Raw genomic sequence first — 21,038 nt, 5'->3', positions numbered from 1 at the left:
GGGCTGTGCCATTGGCCCCAACAGGCCCCAGGAGGAAGGCTGTGCATTCAGAGTCCTGCTGGAAAGAAAGAAAGAACCACTGTACGTAGAAGAAGAGAGAAAGTTTAGCTTCAATCAGTGGGTGGGAAAAGAAGGCTCTGGGGAAAGCCATCAGGAGATCAAATGACAAGGAAGCAGGAAGACCAGAAAAGAGCTCTGAGTGAAGAATCAGCGAAATTAGATAATACCAGGTATAAACATTGTGGTAAAAAGCCAAGGAGAAGTATATGTTCTTATGTCTATTTTGAAGACTGCCATTTCTATTACCTGAAAAGGGTACTCCTGTATTTGGATTCACATATTCACTTCTATACATTTCCCACTACTTCCTACTTTTCCCACCAATTTGAAGCCCACAGCCAAACAATCAATGAAAATAGAAAAGTATGTTTTATTTATTATTTTTAAAAATACTGTGGGTGTTTTCTTACTACCAGAAATTTATGCTCGTTGTGGAAATTTTGGAAAATGCAGGAATATAAAGAAGAAAATCAAAACTGTCTTTCATTTCGTTACCTGGAAACAAAAACTGTTATCATAATATAGATATTAAAGTGAAAACATTTTGAAAATATTAACCTCATCTATTTTATTTCTCCTGGATATCATGTTTTCCTTTGGCCATTCCACTAGTGTGGAAGGAGAAGTAGGTGAGGTTCTCAGATGCCAGCTTCATCACTTTCTACCCCTTAGTGAATCAACTGTAACTAGTGGGGGGTTATTAGAAACACTGAGATAGCTATGGGAGAGTCCAAGAACATGGGGCTAGTTTCCTACTTTCCTGGTAAAAAATGCTCCCCAGGGAAGCCCTGCGTTTAGCATGGCATCCTGTCCAGCATGACGTAGGAAGGGGAGGTGTTTAGAGATTACATGAGAGAACATTTGACCCCATGGTTTGTGCAAGGTTTTGCTGGAAGTATAAGCCATGTGCTGGGAAAACCAGGGCTGGCAAGACCTGAGGAGGGGACCTCAGGACCAGAGGCAATGGCAGGGTGTGTAGTCAGCAGCAGCATATATATTAACCAGCATCCTAAGGCTCAGTGGATCCAGTTATGTTACCAGCAGATTACCTGAGGACCAAGGCCTATTCCCAAAGACAAGCAATACCAAGGACAAACTGGTAAGGACAGTGAAGACCGTGAAAGATACAAGATGATGAGAAAAGCAGGGTTCAAAATTTATATAAAATATGATATCAATTCTATAAGGGAGTCAGAATCTGCAGGTAGATCAGTCATTCAACCCTCCACTGACAGGAGGCCACTAAACTTTATTGTGCACCTCCACTGGCCAATATGGATCCACTATAAGGTTATTCTGCACTTGAAGTGTAACTAGTTCAAACTGAAATGTGCTGAAAGTGTAAAATGTACAGCAGATTTCAAAGATTTCGTATGAAAATAAGAATGTAAACTATGTCATTAATAATTTTTATGTTGACAGCATATTGAAATAATAATGTTTCTGGATAGATCAGGTTAAATAAAATGTATTAATAAAACCAATTACACATGCTACTTTTACATCTTTAAACGTAGATAACAGAAAATTTTAAATTACATATGTGATTCACATAATATTTTTATTGGATAGCACTGCCTTGTACCCTGGGGAGGTGGAGGGATGAGGTGAAATTGTGGAGGGTAATGAGGACCCTGAGGGGCATCAGAACCTGCAGGCTGACTAGCCATCCCACCCTTCTACTGGGGGAGGTTGTCTGACCTCCAGCAGAGTTTCTACCTTACCCCCCAAAGAGATAGAGATAATCTGAAATGAGACCATTTAGAAATGAAAGAGCCTGAGATACTTTTAATTTTAAAAGTTTCCATTTTTCTTCACTACCCTACAGGAAGGGGACTCATAAAAAAGTTGAAATCAGTTACTATTCTTCATGCATTTGGGATAATGTGAGTGAATATTTGACCTTTGTACAAATTAACGTCTTTTATAAAAATCATACTTTACATAAATTTTAAAACTTCCTTTTTTAACCATTCTGCATACATTAATATTAATCTTTTACCAACAAGAAAGGAAGCTATATTGCCTTGGCAAAACAGACTTAAAAAGTAATGCTGGGGCTTCCCTGGTAGCGCAGTGGTTGAGAGTCTGCCTGCTGATGCAGGGGACACAGGTTCGTGCCCCGGTCCGGGAGGATCCCACATGCCACGGAGCGGCTGGGCCCGTGAGCCATGGCCGCTGAGCCTGTGCGTCCGGAGCCTGTGCTCTGCAACGGGAGAGGCCACAGCGGTGAGAGGCCCACGTACGGCAAAAAAAAAAAAAAAAAAAAAAAAAAAAAAAAAAAAAAAAAAAAAGTAATGCTGAAGTGGGATATTATTCATCAGTAAAAAGGAGAAGAATGAATGATACACGCTACCATATGGATGACCCTCAAAAACATTATGCTAAGGGAAAGAACTCAGATGCATTACATTTATATAAAATGTATAGAAAAGGCAAATCTACTGAGTAAGAAATAGATCAGTGGTCATTTGGGGCTGGGAGTGGGATTGGGACTTAATGCAAATACGTATGAAAATCTTTTGGGGGTGAGGTAAATGATTTAAAACTGGACTATTGTGATGGTCGTACAATTATATAAATGTACTTCATCTAAGTGTAAATCACTTAATTGTACACTTAAAAGAGGGGAATTTGTGATATATGCGTTATTCTTCAATAAAGAGTTTTTTATTACGTTAAAAGTAACAGTGTTGGTAGCTTCCCATAAATCATGACGAATTTTTGCACATTTTTATGAAAAGACAGAAAATAGAAAAGTAGAAGAAACTGAAACCTACCATCAACCTTGTCTTTGGCAAGCACCCCAATATCTACCAATTTATTGTTAGGACATCAAAAGTGAAACGTAAACTATTTAAAAATTAAATAATAAAAACGTATTTCAAGCCTTGTAGAAAGTGGCCAAAGATATACAGATAATAAAAACCTATAGCCAATTGAATTTATTAGAAAATGAAAGAGATCAAAACCAAAATAACTAAAAGCTTTCAACCCAAGAGGACAGAAAAAGCTCAATAATATTCAGAATCATGTTTCTTCCTCTGTCTTCCCTCAAACACCATCCCTAGTGAAATGAATCACCATATTTTACCTGATCTAAATACTTTATAAGCATCTGTCACCTCTGCATTCCCACTGCCACTTCTTAGTTCAGACACTTTTCTCACATAGCAACTAAAGAAAATTTATAATCGGCTCCTTGGTCACTCATTTCTACTTATTCCAAAATAATTTCCAGGCCTTCACCAGAGTGGGGAAGGGGGAACTATGAAATCTTCTAAAGAACCTAAGAGAAGATTTGAACTGGAGAGCTACTCTGGAAGGATGATCCTAGACTGGAGATTAAATGTGGCATATATGTCAGCTCTCCTTAACAAAATTTCAAAATCTGTTGATTTTTTGCATTGAAATTTGATATAATAATATATTTTTGAAAAGAACAATGAGTGAACCCTTGTACTATCAGATAGCAAAACAGAATAAATAAAACAGCATGGTACTGATGTAGAAATATAAATATAGATCAGTTTTTATTTAATCTAATCAAGAGCCCATATGAATATAAAAGCACAGTTAGACGTGTAATATATAATAAACGGTGGCATTTCAAATCAGTGCAGAAGGATGAATCATTAAATAATTGGTGTCGTGATACCTATCAGTTTAGACCAAAATATGAAAGTCAGACATTTTGCTCCAATCTTTTATGAAAAGAAATCCCAGATGGCTAAACTTTAGAAGAAACATGGATAATATATAATATTTTTAATATTGGGGCTTCTGCTTTGCAGAAAGTGATACTCAACCAGGAGTAAAAAGAGGGTATGATGTCCAGCTTTGCCTCTGCTTGTCAAGCTGTGTTCCACGGTTCAGAAGGGGCGTCTTGTCTTTTCCTAATCTGTCTGCTTCCTGTAGGGGATCTATGTACTTTGCCCCTGGAAAGGGGCACCTTTTCTAATTGGCACAAAAGCCTTATATGCTAGCAGCAAACAATAAATAGTACTTAATAATAAACAGGTAATTTGTACATACATAAATCGGTTTTTTGTTTGTTTGTTTGTTTTTACACAAATGGTTGCTATAAACTGATTGTGTTCCTCCAAAATTCATATGTTGAACCCTGATGTAATGGTATTTGGAGATGAGTCCTTTGGGAAATAATTAGGTTTAGATGAGGTAATGAGGGTGGGGCCCTCATGATGGGATTAGTGCTCTATAAGAAGAGACACCAGAGAGCTTGCTGTCTCTCTTCCCACCTTCTAGGGATAAAGTAAGAAGGCAGCTGTCTACAAGCTAGGAAGAGAGTTCTTACCAGAAACAGACCATACTGGTACCTTGATCTTGGGGCTTCTAGCCGCCAGAACTGTGAGAAAATAAATCTCTGTTGTTTAAACCACCAGCCTATGGTATTTTGTTATGGCAACTGGAGCGAATACAATAGTATTATATTGTAAAATGTATTGGGTCTTTGTTGTTGTTCTTTTTTTTTTTTTTTTTTTTTTTGTTGTTGTTGTTCTTAAACTCATTTTTTATGTAGGTGTATGTAGATAGTTTGTATGTATATGTATTAAACAACTGATAACAGAGAGAACTTCTAGAGGACAGATTGCAGAGGCTAGTGATCAAAGGGCACTGTTTCCTTAACCTTAACATTTTATTTTTATTTATTTGGCTATGCCACGTGGCTTGAGAGATCTTAGTTCCCTGACCAGGGATTGAACCTGGGCCACAGCAGTGAAAGTGCCAAGTCCTAGCCCCTTGGCCACCAGGGAATTCCCAACATTTTATTTTTTATGAGTGTCCTCATTCTTACACGTTTTATTTAAAATATCTTAAATACTTAAATATTTTGAAAACAAATTATGTTAGATGGTATCTCATGTTTTAAAAAGTCAATTGATAGTAATCATTATATTTAATGAATACTCACTATGTTCCTGCTGTGTGTTCTATTTAACATCTCACTTACTCCTTGTAACAATCCTATGACGTAGATACTATTTATGTCTTCATTTTACAGATGAAGAAACTGAAGCACAGAAAAGTGAAATGACTTACCCAAAGGTTACACAGCTATAAAGGATAGAGACAGGATTCTAATGTTCACAACCTGATTCTAGAGTCTTCCGCCTCAACCTCTTTGGCATGTTGAGAAAGGAAAATAGGGCATTAGGAGGCTAGTGGAAATTTTGGCAAAAACAATTTTTAAAAAGTGATGAGGGTTGGGACTTCCCTGGTGGTGCAGTGGTTAAGAATCTGCCTCCCAATGCAGGGGACATGGGTTCAAGCCCTGGTCCAGGAAGATCCCACATGCCGTGGAGCAACTAAGCCCGTGCACCACAACTAATGAGCCTGCGGTCTAGGGCTCATGAGCCACAACTACTGAGCCCACATGCCACAACTACTGAAGCCCGCGTGCCTAGAGCCCGTGCTCCACAACAAGAGAAGCCACCGCAATGAGAAGCCCACGCACTGCAATGAAGAGTAGCCCCCGCTCGCCGCAACTAGAGAAAGCCGGTACACAGCAATGAAGACCCAACACAGCCAAAAATAAATAAATAAATAAATTAATTAATTAACCTAAAAAAAGTGATGAGGGCAAAACATAGCTTGTAATAGATTGAGATGGGAAATCTAATTAATAAATAAAAGGAATTGTTATATCTCTTTACTATGTTGAACTTCTTAAGATTGCCAATACTTAACCATTTGTTGACCCACAAAAATGGAATTTCCTTATGATTCAACCTGATGTATGTGCTAATTTACGAGTATTGTTTTCAAGACACTTAATCTTAGAATTAGAAAATAGGAAAAGGAAATAAACAACAGAACTTTTCAAATCCTCAAGGCTATGTGTATGTGTGTTTTTAACAGATCTGGAAATTGCTTCAAGCCTTCTTATTCTGACATGAGAAAAATGTGCCTACAGCTAAAATATCACACATGAGATTTGTGAATTGTATTTCAGTAGTAGAAAAAATACGTTTTAACCAATCAACCACATTTCTTAGCGTCAGAATGGTTACAGACAAACACAACTTCTGGTTCTTGTCAGAAGCAAAAGCTATCAGCATTTTTGCATGTTAAATTCCATCTCTCTAAATCACAAAATGAGAACTGTCCTTTCATCTACAATATCATCCAAAATTTTCTGAGAATTCTTTTCTGATATATTATCTGGATATTTTAATGGCCTTCCTCACTGATTTCCCACTGGCATGCAAGCGTTGGATTCATAATTATCTGAATCTATAACATTTCATATGAGTTGAATACACAGATCATAAACCCTTAAAAGTTGATAGCTCACTTAGCCCTCAAAAGTTATCCACTTCAATTTTACAAAGGACAAAACAGAGCCTCGTAGAGGCTGAGTCAGCTTGATAATTATTGGGACAAGAAACACACAACTGAAATGGCTCTGTAATCAAAGAAATTTCCTGGCTATGAGGGCAGATTTTACTAGAAGCACGTCTCCTAGATGCTGGGACTTCACATCTGTTCCTTTTTACCTACCCCTTTAATTCCTGTGGCTCTCTTTTGTTTCCCCAGTGTAGTTTCAGACTATCCAACCAGCCTTTTGACCCCCACATTTGCCTTGCCTTTAGTACTTAGCTGCTTGTTCCTGTCTGACCCATGGCCTGGCCTGCCTTCTGGTATCCTCCTATATCTTGGTTTGTGCTTGTTTAACTGATTTCTCACTGGTTGTTTCATCTCTTAGCCTTGAGCCCTAGGTTTGCTATATTATTGGCTTTCTTCATAATAGATTAAACTCAATTATAAATCCTGAGATACCTGGAAAATCATGTGAATTTTATCCAGAAAGTTGTTGGGAACTGCATGGCATCTGTGTGGAACCACAGATTTACTCTGCAAGCTTGGTCACTGGAGTCTGACATAATTCCCATGGGTCACAAAGGAAGCTTCCTAGATATAAGTGAACCTTGTTGTGTAAAATAGTTATGTCATCCTAAGTTATGATAAGTCTAAAATGCAATTTTTATTAGTTTAGTAGACTTCATTTTTTAGAGCAGTTTTAGGTTCACAGTGAAATTGAGCAGAAAGTATAAAGAGTTCCGTGCAATTTTTTTTTACACGGACGAACTGTAAAGAAAACTTGTGATTTATGTTATGAAATGTAAGATCTATTTTTAATTTATCTTTTGTGAAAATCTACTCAGGAGCTAGCTAAACTAGATAACTATGCCAGTTACCACTTTATTGTCTCTCAGCTCCAAATCTCCCTTCATTGTCTGCTCTATGAAAATAGAGTTGGACCCTGTAACTATTTCTTCTCTGCAGCTGGTATAATGCTTAGCCATGTCAGAAAAGGGTACAGGAGGGATGCTGAAGAAGGAAGGGGCTTTCTTTCCTTCCTAGTTCCAGTGTTTACTCCTTCTTGTTCCTGCTTCGTGGCTACCAGCAGCATGTGTGGGGGACACCCAGTGGTGTTTGTGGAGTTCAGTTGCACCCCGTGGCCAGTTTCCCATCAAATTTCAGAGGTACTCCCATGGTCAGGTTCCCACTGAGTCTTGCAGGCATAAGCATCACAATGCTTGACTTCCAGCTTCGGTCTCCTGCACGCAGGTGGGGTGTTGCCTGCTTGCCCCGTGACTAGGAACAAGTTCTGGATGAGCCCATCCAAGAACCTCTCCACCATGTGGCGGGCACCACCACACCTTCTACATTGAGGTCTGAATCCCAACCACAGAGAGGGGGGCCCCACCTCCAAATTTGTTCCTTCCATGAGAACCCTCCCTTCAGCCCTGCAGCATTCTTTAAAGTTCTTTATCCCTTTATATAACAGAGATTGTTTTGGTTAGAATTAATAATTCTTTATCTTAAACTTTCCCTATCCTAATTACCATGTTGTCTCTGTCTCCTCACTGACCCTGACTGATGTAGTAACCTTGAGAAAAATAATTTTAATTTTTCAGTGCACTCATTCATAAAATGAGGAAACTGGATTAGTTGATCTCAAATGTCCTTTCCAGCTCTAAAACTGCGTTATTCTAGAGAATTCAGGTTTTTCCTATACCGTTGGGTACATCTTAAGTATACTAGAATGAATACCACAGAGCACAGAATAATTGCGTACTGTCGTCCTCAGCCTCAGTCGTAGTAAATGACTTTTTATCTGAATAATGGTTTCCTCCTTCTGGGTCAAAATATTAAGTCACAGCAGCAGCCAGTATTATTTCACACACACAGTGGGCAATCAAATACTATGAAATCCTCTGTGAGGATTTTAACTAGGAAGCTCTCTGAGGAACAAAATGGAAAACTAGAGATTCATGTATGAATATGAGAGTTTAAAATACATTATAAGTATCATTTTATTCATTTATGAATATAAATATTATAAGGACACATTAAGTATAGAAAAATGCTCCCTCTGATATTATTTATCCTAACACATTACGGAAGACTCCATTCACCTAACACATTACAGAATTCCATTACCACACAATTTAAATTTTTTCTTTTACCTTTCTCTGTCTTTTACTGACTGTTCAGCCATTAATTTCTTCAGTTCTTCCAGACGCTGAAGATCTCTCATTTCCATTTCTTGCCATTTCTGCTCTCTTTTAGCCCAGTATTTTCTTATCTATTGCATAAATATCACATAAAATTTAAATTAACAACAGGTATGTTAAAAACAAGAAACAAAGTTATAACGACATTATCCATTGTTTCATATAGCAAATATTGAGTTTAAATGACCCTTCATCTTTTTTATCTCTTAGATCTGCCTACAGTGTATTGGCAACAGAAAAAATAAGTTAAAACACAAAAATACATGTCCTGAGAAGCTGCATGTTTTAACAGTTTCTGAAGTGGAAATGTAACTTGTGCTGAGACCTAAGGTTTTAATCTATGGCTAAAATAATCGGCTTTCAGGGAACCACAATAAAAGCATGTTATTGTCTCTAAAGTATATGATCTACCTGTTACTCAAGAATATTTTTATCCTCTTATGGTAATGTAGTCTTTAACAAATATAGCATTAAACCTATTTTTACTTTAAAAGCACGAGTTTATTTATACTAATGGACAGCAGGATGTTGAAAGTTTTATGCTTCTGGGGAAGTGGCAGGAGATAGGTGGGAGGAAGGAGGAAAAGAAAAAATTAGCAGGGTTGTGATAAATAGTAGTTCTGACTCATGTGGTAACATGAAGGACAGATTTATCAGGCTCAAAAAGGTGAAAGCATTGTTCCTCACTAGGCATGTTTTACTTCCTTTTTCTGGGAATGGAGGCAGAATGAGAAAACCTGAAGCACACATAAGCTATTTTTAGGGGGCTAAAAAAATTATTGCCTTAGTGATGGGGCAGTTGAAGTTTATGTTTAATTGACAGAGGACCATTCAACCGCTCTGGCCTGCCATGTTGTGTCTGGGTCAAGAGAGTGGTTTCTTGCTGGTAAAAAACAGTACCTTAATGGTGAATGGCAGTGAGTGACCACCAGCAGAGGGGCTTTGGTAGAGTATGGGTTAGCCTCATCCCCAAGGTGGCATTTTCTCTTTTGAGAAATGAATATGAAAAGCCAAGTGGTTTCCAGACTTGCTCAGCAGCATGGGCTCTGACACCTGGGAGAACCAAAAGAGGCATCCCAGTACCATGGCCACAGCCATAGCAACTCTGTGGCAGGGCTTGCAACACGAGCAGTCACACCAGTGACATCCATTCAATGCTTAATGAGTTACTGATGGCTCCAAGGTAAAGTGATTCTACTCCAGAGATGATGGAGATCGGAATCTAGGGAGAACAGAGATGAAGCTAGAAAGGTAGCACACCAAGATGGAAAGTGAAAGAAAGGGTAGGAAAGGGAGAAAAAGGAAACACTGACTGATATTTCAGAGTCCTAACTGACAAATGCCAACGCATTCTATTAGTGCCAGATACGGAAATGTTAACAACCATTATATTATCTCCCTCTGGGTTTATAAGCGATCTTTATTTTATTCTTTGTATTTTTCTGTGTTACCTTATTTTGGGCAATAAATATATATTTCTTTCATAATCAGAGGGAAAAAGAAGATACTTCAAAAGAACAGATATTGGATTAAAGGGCATTTTTCTCTGGGTTCTGACAGACCAATAATGTTGCTTACTCCCAGCACTGACCTTGGAGGGAAGTCAGTGGTCCTTCTGCTGACAGTCCCTTGACAACAAGCATACCAACCCCAGGTTGCTGGTGTCTTCAGATCACTGACACCATCTGGTGCAGTGTCCTGTGCAGGCCCTAGAAGTATATCACACCCGAGGCTTCTTGGCATCTCAGGACCAATTATTTCCATCCTTGACTCTGGTAGAGGCTGGGGAATGATTCGGGCATTTTCTTCCTTGTTAATGGCTACTTTGAGACACTGATGCTGTCCCTCTCATGTACAGTGCCTTCTTCCTTTGATGTTTACAATATCTGGCTATATCACCCTCTACATGTCCTTATCACTGGCATGAGTGGACTTCCAGGTCATTCTCAAATATTCATTGAGAATTCAGATACGTGAGTCACAGCCACATAGGACTTGTTGTCCAGAACAACTCCTTCTACCTTCCTACGCAACTGCAGTCTGAAGCCCCTCTGACCTGCCAACTCAGAGTCCTATGACTTCCTCTATTCCAGTGAGCTACCTCCTCCTCCAGGATTCTATCACCATGGAGAACAGCTCCAACTCCAAAAGCTTCAATTATAGCCATCGATCTTATGACCAGAACCTACGAGCCCTTCTCCATCATCTTTTGTGTTCCAGTCGTATAGTTTTATTCCTCTAGTACAGCCCTCACCACAAGGCTTTGCTAATTAGTATCCTTGCTCCTCTCTCCCACTACACTGCAGAAACTGTGATTTATTATCCTGGGACTTCCAACAGCAACTGTACCAAATTGATGATTTCAGCTGAATCTTTATTGACAATCAGCATTCCTTTTATGAATTCCTGGCCAGTGCCTCCCGATTGCTCATGGTGGTATTTCAAAACCCATTCACTATATTAAACTCCATACCTGCCTCTATTTCTTCGGTTTTATCAGAGGAAACACAGACCCTAAAAGATTCCTTCCTTGATGTCCTGCTCCTCAGAGGAAGTGCTGTCCTTCCTTCTTTCCAAGGCAACCCTCACCTGGGATCCAGAACCTATTCCCCAATTCCAACTCCATAACCTTACTCCATCACCTACCCTTCTTTCCCCTGTAACTTCAACCTCTTGGTCTTTGCTGCTCCCTTCTCCTCACATGAAAATCTACACAAATCTCACCCATTAACAAAAATTGTTTTTAAAGGACTTTCTTTAGACCCCCAAGACTGTAGCACCACACCCTTCATTGTTCCCTTTCAGTCAATGATACCTATTCTTCTCCAATTTCACATCTCTTATTTTAGTCCTCACCCATGACATTCCTACCTCTGCCTCCACCCCAATTCACTACTCTTGTCAGTGACTTCCCAATGATCAAAGCAAATTCAATCCTTATTTTATGTAATGTCTCTGATTCTACAAACCCTTATTTACAGTCTTAAGAAACTACTGACTTTGGCATTCATTCATTCAAAAAATACTTATTGAGCATCTGCTTTAAGCCAGATACTGTGCTATGTACTTGGGATATGGTGCTTAAAGAAAAATTAGGCCTTTGCCTCATGGAGCTGGGAGTTTCGGAAAGAGAGAAAATAAACAAGTAAATGAATGAAAAGAATATTACATGTTCAATTCTAAGAAGGAAATAAGTATGGTGATGATGTAGAAAAATCTGTGTAGAACCATGAGAAGGCATATTTTTAAATGACATTTGGATTAAAATTTGAAAGATGAGAGTGAGACAACCATGGAAAGAGATGAGGGAGATCACTGCAGGAAATGAGAGCTTTAGGTGCAACAGTATTGAGTGGGAACGACCTTGCATATGTTCAGAATTGGGAAGAAAACAGCACAGCTGGAGCAGGTAGTGTGAGTTAAGACTGGAGGTAAGTTTGGGAAGCTGGATGGGGGCTAGATGATTAGGCAAAGATTTAGTTCTAGAAACAAAACAAAAAAAGATATTGAAGAGTTTAAAGCAAAGAGTGATATAATGTGACTTAGATTTTTAAAATATAGCTTGGGCTATATTGAGTGAAGAATGGATAGTAGAGGAGCAAAGGAGAAACAGAGACCAAAGAGAATATGGCAAAAATGATCACTGGGATCTAGGAAATCAATTATTCAGATCTGAGATGTGCTTTTGAGTGGAGTCAGAGTGTTCATTTAAGGATTAGACACGGCTGTTGAAGCTAAAAGGAATCCAGGATAATTCCTAGGTTTTTGCTAGAGCAACTGGTTGGATGATGGTACCAATAACTGAGATGGGAAATTGGAGGAATAACAGGTTTGGAAAAGGAAGTCAGGAGGCTCAGTATTAAACATTAAACAATTGATGTGACTGTAAGACATTTAAGTAGAGATATCAAATAAACATCTGGAGGTACAGATGGGCGGCTCAATGGAGAATTCAGGGCTGGTCTAAATTAAGGAGATATCTACTTAAAATGCTACAAATGCTATTTGATGCTACAAGACTGGAAAAGATCTATAGAGTGTGAACGTAAATAGAAGAGAAAAGGTGATCATGCACTTTCATGTTTATCTGCCTTTTGCAGTTTTGTCAACCAGCATAACTTCATTTTCCTCCTCCACCTGTTTATTTTATTCTACCATTAAGACCAGAACAAATGCCATCTCCTTGAATCTTCCTCTGAACCCTCTAGGGAAAATGTTAGTAGGACTTCCCTGGTGGTCCAGTGGTTATGAATCCACCTTCCAGTGAGAGAGTGGTATGGGCATATATACACTACCAAATGTAACATAGATAGCTAGTGGGAAGTAGCCGCATAGTACAGGGAGATCAGCTCGGTGCTTTGTGTCCACCTAGAGGGGTAGGGTAGGGAGGGTGGGAGGGAGATGCAAGAGGGAGGGGATATGGGGATATATGTATATGCACAGCTGATTCACTTTGTTATACAGTAGAAACTAACACACCATTGTAAAGCAATTATACTCCAATAAAGATGTTAAAAGAAAACCCTAATATTAAAAAATAATAAATAAATAAATAAATAAAATCCGCCTTCCAATGCAGCGGACGCGGGTTTGATCCTTGGTCGGGGAACTAAGATCCCACATGCTGCAGGGCAACTAAGCCCTCGCGCCAGAACTAGAGAGCCCACATGCCACAGTGAAGAGCCCGTGCACCACATCGAAAGATCCTGCATGCCACAACAAAAGATCCCATGTGCCGCAACTAAGACCCGATGCAGCCAAATAAATAAATAAATAGTAAAAAAAAAAAAAAAAAAAAAAAGAGAAAGAGAGAGAGAGCTCCTAGCTCCAATTTCATCTTTTCATTAAAAATAATAATAATAGCAAAAATATTTTGGAAAAAAAAAAGAAAATGTTCGCTCAATCCTTGGCACACCAGTGATCCTTAATTAAGATTTATTACCCTCCCTTCTTTGTTCTGCTTTGTATTCCTTGATTCTTTTTCAGGAGGGTCTAACACTGGATTGTTACTGATATATTTGGACATTTACTACATGCCTGGCATGCTCTTCCCTGCCTTGTTACCTGCTAAATCCCTCCTGTCCATCATTTAAGACTCAATTGTAGCTTTGCTTTCTCAGCCTTCCTCCTTTCCCCTCTCCTCCAGACATAACTAGGTGTACCTTCTAAGGCACTATTTATGTATCCTTAGCATAATACTTTCCATATTGATCTGCATTATTCATCTTTGTATCCCTAGTATGTTGTATTGTAAATAACACATAGAAGGGCTTAAGTGATCATCATTAGGTGAGTGGGAGCACTTTCTGGTCTGAGAATAACAAAGTTATGGATGGGAACCAGGCCAGCAGTTTTATTTGCAGGATGGTAAAACTAAACATTTCCCTAAGGACAGTTCCATTACTTTCCATCAATTAATAAGAGCAGGAAGTGTGTGTCATGAAACATTGGCTTTGCAAGGTTCAAACTAAAGTTAAGGTTAAGAGTATTTAACTAGCCTTTTGGAACATTTGTTGAGACACAGATTTTAAACACACTACTGTTTAGATTTTTTGAGTGATCCTTATAACTTTCCAACGATAGAGGAACCAGAAAGTTAGCACACGGGGTAAGAGGTGAATTTAAAGCTTGTCTCCTCTAGACTTGCAGATAAGGTTTCTAGAAAAAGCTTACTTTTCTGAAAACCAAAATGAGTCCTCATTATCCCCCATCTCCGCTTGTTATCTCTGATTTGTACTAGATAGTCCTCTTTTGTAGTCCCATATTTTGTTTATTTTGGTAGAGTTAAGCCAATAAAAGTGTAAACAAACTGAAGAAACTATTCTCTATATAGATTTATGAGCCAAAGTAATGCTGTGCTATCTTTTCAGAGGGTTTAAGATCATTTTTATATCCCACCTTACTTTTGTAATCTTCCAAACAATTTGTCTCCAGTTAAAAACTCCATTAGTAAACATGACATTTATGGTATTAAGAGTATATCAGAGTTTAATTTTAAAAAACTTGGACTAATATTACATAACCATTCAATTATTTTCATTCCTTCGGTCCAAAAATTATAATTGCATGGAAGAAGAATTTATTGTTTACACATAGAAACCAGAAAGTTAGGACTAAAGCATTAGAGTAGGAAGACAGTTTGGTCTCTGATTTCAAGCAATCTTCTGTACCTTGCTCCTAGGTCATTATTCCAAAGGCTCCAAAGGCTCTAATTCAGGAGGATGTCATAATGCTTAACCAGATACACAAAATACATGAAATATGAAGTACAGAATATCCAGTTGCCTTACTCATAAACCACTGAGGCAGAGTGATTTTTATTCCATTCTCTAGATTCTCATTTACTTAGCTAATTCCTCACATCTCACACCTTTTCTACTTTTGGCCCGGAATATGCACCCACAGAAAAAGTGTTGTTGCTCCACATGAAAACACAGCAGGGCCTCTTCATTAAAAACAGTCATTCTTTTACTTTAAATTTTTCCCACGTGTTTCATGTAGATGAGCCTGTATCACATAAAGTCACCACCAACTGAAGTCTGACTCTTATTTCTATGCGATCTATTTGACAATCATTTGTATTTTGCCAAGTAAATTTTCACACACTTGTGTGAACTTCCGAAAGGTAAGAAACATGCCTTATACTGTAATATTTATTTGTATCCAGTATATTGCACCTTGCAGATGAGAGGTACAAGATAAACTACTCCAGTGGAAAAGAATATGGAAAGGCAACACTGCACACAGTACTTTTCTTATATCAATTCATATAAATCCAAAACTATTAATAAAGTATCCAGACAGAAAATAATGACAGACCACAGACATCAGTGAACCAATTCATTTAGTCATGTGGGGTGTAGAGGTACATTTAATCCCAAAAGAGCACAAGGGCGTGGTACGTCTCTAAGTCAAATTGTCCATGGAAGCTAGATTCAAGGTTTTTTGGGCTGAAGGTGGACACTTGGTCACTTCCATCCTCAGAACCTTTCAGCCAATGTTATCTCTTCTATACTTTGTGGTATAGAGATCTCTGTGGGCTTTTCAATCCACGATGTGCTGAAGCTTCTGAGCAAAAAATTTGGCTCCAAAATAATTATTTTGCAGGGCATTCTTTATGCAAAGATGGGAAAACTCTCTACACGGGTAAGAAATCAAAGCTAGTTCTTTGGTTTTTAAAAAAAGAAAGTCAGTTTTTCCACCATCCTGCCTGGTTATTTGAATTTAATGGATCTCCTTTCAGTCCACAATTCAGACTATTTGTATTTCAGCTACTTATTTTCATTGTCCTAAACTTGAACCTTTTTGCCACCAATCTCTAATCTGATCAACAAGCACATCTACCTACAGTAAGAGGATAAATTGTCATACTCTTTCTGAAGAATAAATAGGGAAGTTAACTAGCAAAAGCCTTCAGAATTAAGAAATAAAGTTTAAGAATTAATATGCAGGCACCTATGCAAAGATTTATATACAGGTATGTTCATTACAGCCTTAAAAGGGTAAAAAAATTGGAAATATTGTAACACCACCAAATAAGGAATTGGTTAAATGCAATTATTCACATAATGAAACACTATGCAAACACCAAAAATTATGTGGTAGGAATACAGAGGAAAATATGCAAGATATATTGATAGATGAAAAAAATCAGGTTAAAAATAATATATGCAGTATCAACTAGTTAAATTAAAATCTTTGTGTATATAGAAAAAAATATATGAACATTGTTATTAATCTTTTGCTAGTGGTTTAGGATTTCAGGTGATATTTATTGTATTTTGTGTGCTTGACTGTATTTTCCAAACTATTTACAATGGACATAAAAGACTTTATAATTACAAAAGGATGTTTTAAAAGTCTGGCCAAAAAAAATCAAAATTTAGAAGGAATATCCAAGGGACATGACTGTTATTCATTCTGGAAGTTTTTAAACTCTATTCCCATATCAAATTAAATGACAAAAATACTGTATATCTTTGTATATAACATTTTAACTTTTTATCACCTTGCATGCATTACTTTCACTTTCTGTAGAAAAGTTTCACTGAGCTATGATTTAATTTTATGCCATAGGCCTTATAAAGGTTAACACAATATCATATAAGGCTTGATTTACACTCAGTAAAACTTCTATTGAAAATGCTTTCTTCTGGGTGGTTTGCCTCCCTCCCCCTGCCAGCTCCTGATGTGCTAGATGTTGTCTATTATTAGCAAATAAGAGCTAAATGCTTCCTTTTAACTTTAACCATGTTCAATTACAGCATCCCTTTTTAGTCTTGGTTTGCTGACATAACTATATTCCCATCCTCTTAGTTTTTTGTCTCTTATTCTCTTACTAATTTTCTATTTTAATGATTCCTAATAGGAAACAGATGGCACACTCAAAATTAGGTTAAATCCAGAAGAATGTAATAAGGGGACAATGACAAAGAAGGTTAGAATGCAGGGCAATCACAAGGGATCATGTAGTAGCCATGCTGCTTTACCGAGAGCCAGAGAAGGCTGTGTGGGGAGGGCCACCTGACGGGCTGAGACCTTTGGTGGAGGACACAGCTAGTCAATACAACTCTGCAGGGCCAGGAGCTGGGGGAGCAGCTCTCCCAACCTCACTCTCCTCCCTCATCCTCATCTCTAGTGTTCCACTTTGACTGAACACAATCAGAAGCCAGAGGGCAAGGGAGCCTTCTACAGGACAACTCCCTGGGACACAGAGCAGGATGGAGAGTAGATACGCCCCAACGGGTAGATATCTAGCACAATATTGTTAGTGCCTTTATTATAAATTATTTGGAAGTAGGTGATGTCTATATGTGTAAGTAAATAACATGAATCTTTTAGGTGATTTCACTTTGGTCACTTATGTGAGCATTTTTTCCTAGCAGAGCTGCCTACTCGAATTGGCAATAGCTATTTTCTGCCGTGATGTAGTCTTATGTCCTTAGAGCATGATGAGCCAAGAAAGTATTCTGGTGTAAACACATTAGTTATCTCCCTCTTAATTGAAATTCCAGGTGGATTTAAAAATAACTGTTATGTCTTCTTTAGGAGTAAGGTCTATTTTCAGTCTGGGCATTGAAGTATTACATAATGATCGTGTCATATGTTGATTTTGCTAAAATGAATTTGTCTGTAATCTTGTTTAATTTCTCTCTTTTCACTATTCATTAAAAAGGGAGTATATATACTGAGGATGTTGTATTTCAAAGCCTGAAGTGTCAGGGAGAGTGAAAAGTGAAAAGTAATCAAACCTCAGAGTCATTCAATCATGACTTCTTAGAGCTGAGGTGATTTTAGCAATCATTTAATTCAAACACCTCATTTTACAATTGGGGAGGGAAAATCCTGCAGAGCCTACATATCTTGCCCAAGGTCATCCACCTTGTTAGGGCCTCCTAGTTTGGCATATTTTCCTCTATATCTCAACATCAAAGTACAGTTGTATTCTGCTCATACATTAAATTCACTCACTCAAACAATATTTATTGAGTGCCTTGTGTCAGGCACGGGAGATAAAACAATGAAGAAAATGGACAAATCCCCCCTTTTTACAGGGCTTACATTCTAGAAGAGAAAGAGAAGACAGTCAATAAATAAATAAAGATATGTCAGAGGAACGATAAATGCCAAGAAAAAAATAAAGTAGGGTAAATGGACAGAGTGACAAGGAAGGAGGATGCTATTTTAAGTTTGGTAGTCAAGGATAGACATTCTCTCTGATGACATTTGAGCGTGACCCTGAATAGAGTGAGAGAGTGAGTTATACAGACATCTGGGGGAGGACTCTTCCAGGCAGAAGGAACAGCCAGTGCAAAAGGCTAAGGGGACATGTGCTAGGGTGTTCGAGGAGGAAGAAATAGTCTGTGATGGCTGGAGCAGGAGGAGTGATAGGGGAAGTCGCAGGATATGAGATCCAAGAGATATTGAGCGTAATGCGGGGAATGACATAATCTGACACACCTTTTAAAAGCATCACTCTGCCTGTTGCGCGGGAAATCGATGGAGGGGGAGGGAGGGAAGAGAAAGGGAGGATGCAAACAAATGAATTAGAAGAGTAAGAGGTTTATAATAGTTCTGATTTGGAATGCAGAGCCTTCTATTCATGACAATAGGTAAGGGTGTGAGTATAGGGTGTGAGGGGGGAAAACAAGAGTCAAAATATCAAGGCTTTTGGCCTGAGCACTGGGAGAATAGGATTCCATTTATTGAGAAAAGGAATATGGGGGAAAGAGTGGGTTTGGAGAGAAAAACGAGATTACATTTGGGTCAAATTAGATTTGAGGCAGTGGGATGTGTGAGTTTGCAGTTCAAGAGAGAAATCTAGACCAGAGATATTAATTGGTAATTTGAGTCAGCATATAAATGGCATATGAAGTACATTGGATTGGTTGAGATCCCCTAGAAAGTACACATACTTAGAGCACCGAGGCCCCAGGGAACTCCAAGACTTAGAACGATGAGGAGGATCCATCCAAGTTTATGGAGAAAGAGAACCCAGTGAGATAAAAGAACAGAGGATGGCTTCCTAGAAGCTAAATATCAAGTTTTCCAAAGAGGAGGCAGTGATCACTTCCATCTTAATAGTTCAAGTAAAGTGAGGACTGAGAACAGACCCCTGGAATTAGCAACATGGAGATCACTGATGACCTTGACAAGCACAGCTTTGCTGGAATCGAGGGACAAAATGGCTCAAGCGACAATGGGTGGGATGAAGCGAGGACAGTGTGTAGAGGCTACAGGATAGTGAGATTTTCTTAACAGGGGAAGCATGAGGTCAAGGGAGAGTGTGTTTCTAAATACAAGGGAGAATGGTATATTTATAGGTTAATAGGAAAGATCTAGAATAAAAGGGGGAAGTGGTGGTGGGAGAGAGATTTGGATGACCTTGCGTAGGAGAGAGGGAATAGGATTCTGTGCATAAGTGAAGGGGCTGGCCATAGACAGGAGTACAGATACTTAATGCATTGTAAAAGGAGGGAAGGAAAGGAGTGGGTACAGATTCTGATAGGTTGGTAGATGCAATGTTGGAAGCCTGTGGAAATTTTCTTCTTGTGAAATAAGATATTGAGAGGTAAAAAAAAAAAAAAAATCACAATCAAAATCGTTAATATTTTCTTCAGTCAACTTAACAAAAGAGCAACACCAAGGAGGCAATGAAGCTGTTTTTTTTTTTTTTAACCTGCTCGTAACACATGTCTTATACTTGACACTTCAACTGTGATCAAACCATAATGGTCTGGCTTCTTGTAAAGTGTTTGGCTATAGTGGTTCATTAACCCAAGGAGAGAAATCCTGAGAGAATATTAATAAGACAGACTGCATGTACCTGTAAAACATGAAAGAAATACTCCTAGTAAGCAGACTACTAAAGAGATTTTAAATTATCAATTACCTATCAATTTAACAGTTCTGAGTACACTAGGACAGGATCAAAGCCATGAAAATTACCCTAAAGCAAACAGTTTGAAACCAAGTTTTCTCAAAATTGATTAATCACAAAATTAATAGCAAACAGCAATCACCGTGATGGGCAGCACAGCACAGTGTTTAAAATCATGAACGATGGAGTTAGACCTCCTGGGTTCAAATCCTAATTGCACTGCTTAATGGCTATGTGACTTTGGGGAAATTATATTCCCTCTATGTGTCTCTGTTTCCTCATTTATAAAATGAAGATCATATTAGTACCCACCCCTTAGGGTTATTAAGAAGATTAAATGAACATAGAACTGTGCCTTGCACATAGCAAGCATTGTATAGGTGTCTGTTAATTAAATCATATCACTGTGAATAATCAAGACCTAGCCAGAAAATGCAGCCAAAAATTGACACCTGGAGTTAATTTTTAAGACTTTTAAAACTGCCTACTGGGAAATCTTTTACAGAAAAACAAATACATCTGTCTCTTGATCATCTAGGGTATTTTTTCCCCTCCATCTGACTTTTTCTTAAAATTGTGTCCTGACAAAGAGTAGGAAGATTCCATAATTTCCACTTTTAAAAAAGAAGTTCTAATGGAAATCTTCACTTTTAAAAGACATGGAAACCAGAAAAGTGAGCCTCTTGGATTACCATCCTACTTTTCTGTCACCTATTGACTCATATACTGAGAGCTGACCCTACATTTAGACTCATATTAGAAGGTCATAATCAGTTAACAAGCTATGTTAATGTTCATTTCTAAATTTTAATGACAAAATAAGGAACATTATGAATATTTTTAAATTATATGATCCTTGATTTATTTTCTTTTCTCCCATACCGCATTCATTTCTTTACTCATACAATATCATTCAGAGGACTGGTTAAATATTCAGAAGATAAAGTCTGAACCCCCAGTTTATTTTGGAGTCATTTCTACATAAAATACACCTTAACTATCTTTTCTTTTTGACCATTGTAATATCCTGATAGTTAATTTACCTACTAGGTTTT

At 38.1% G+C, this 21,038-nt stretch overlaps 1 protein-coding gene across 8 annotated transcripts in view; it reads right to left on the bottom strand.

Moving 5' to 3' along the window:
• Positions 1-21,038, bottom strand: part of CCDC148 (coiled-coil domain containing 148) — a 339,783-nt gene that overhangs the window by 107,350 nt on the left and 211,395 nt on the right. For all 8 annotated transcript variants that reach the window (XM_073807692.1, XM_073807693.1, XM_073807694.1 and 5 more), the window contains one exon: positions 8,556-8,674. In XM_073807692.1, the coding sequence (XP_073663793.1) occupies positions 8,556-8,674 (119 nt within the window). The remainder of the gene's footprint in view (positions 1-8,555; positions 8,675-21,038) is intronic.

Source organism: Tursiops truncatus, chromosome 7, assembly GCF_011762595.2.
Source record: "Tursiops truncatus isolate mTurTru1 chromosome 7, mTurTru1.mat.Y, whole genome shotgun sequence".
Lineage (NCBI taxonomy): Eukaryota > Metazoa > Chordata > Mammalia > Artiodactyla > Delphinidae > Tursiops > Tursiops truncatus.
Note: the sequence above shows the minus strand (reverse complement) of the source record. Positions and strands in the feature narration are given on the sequence as shown.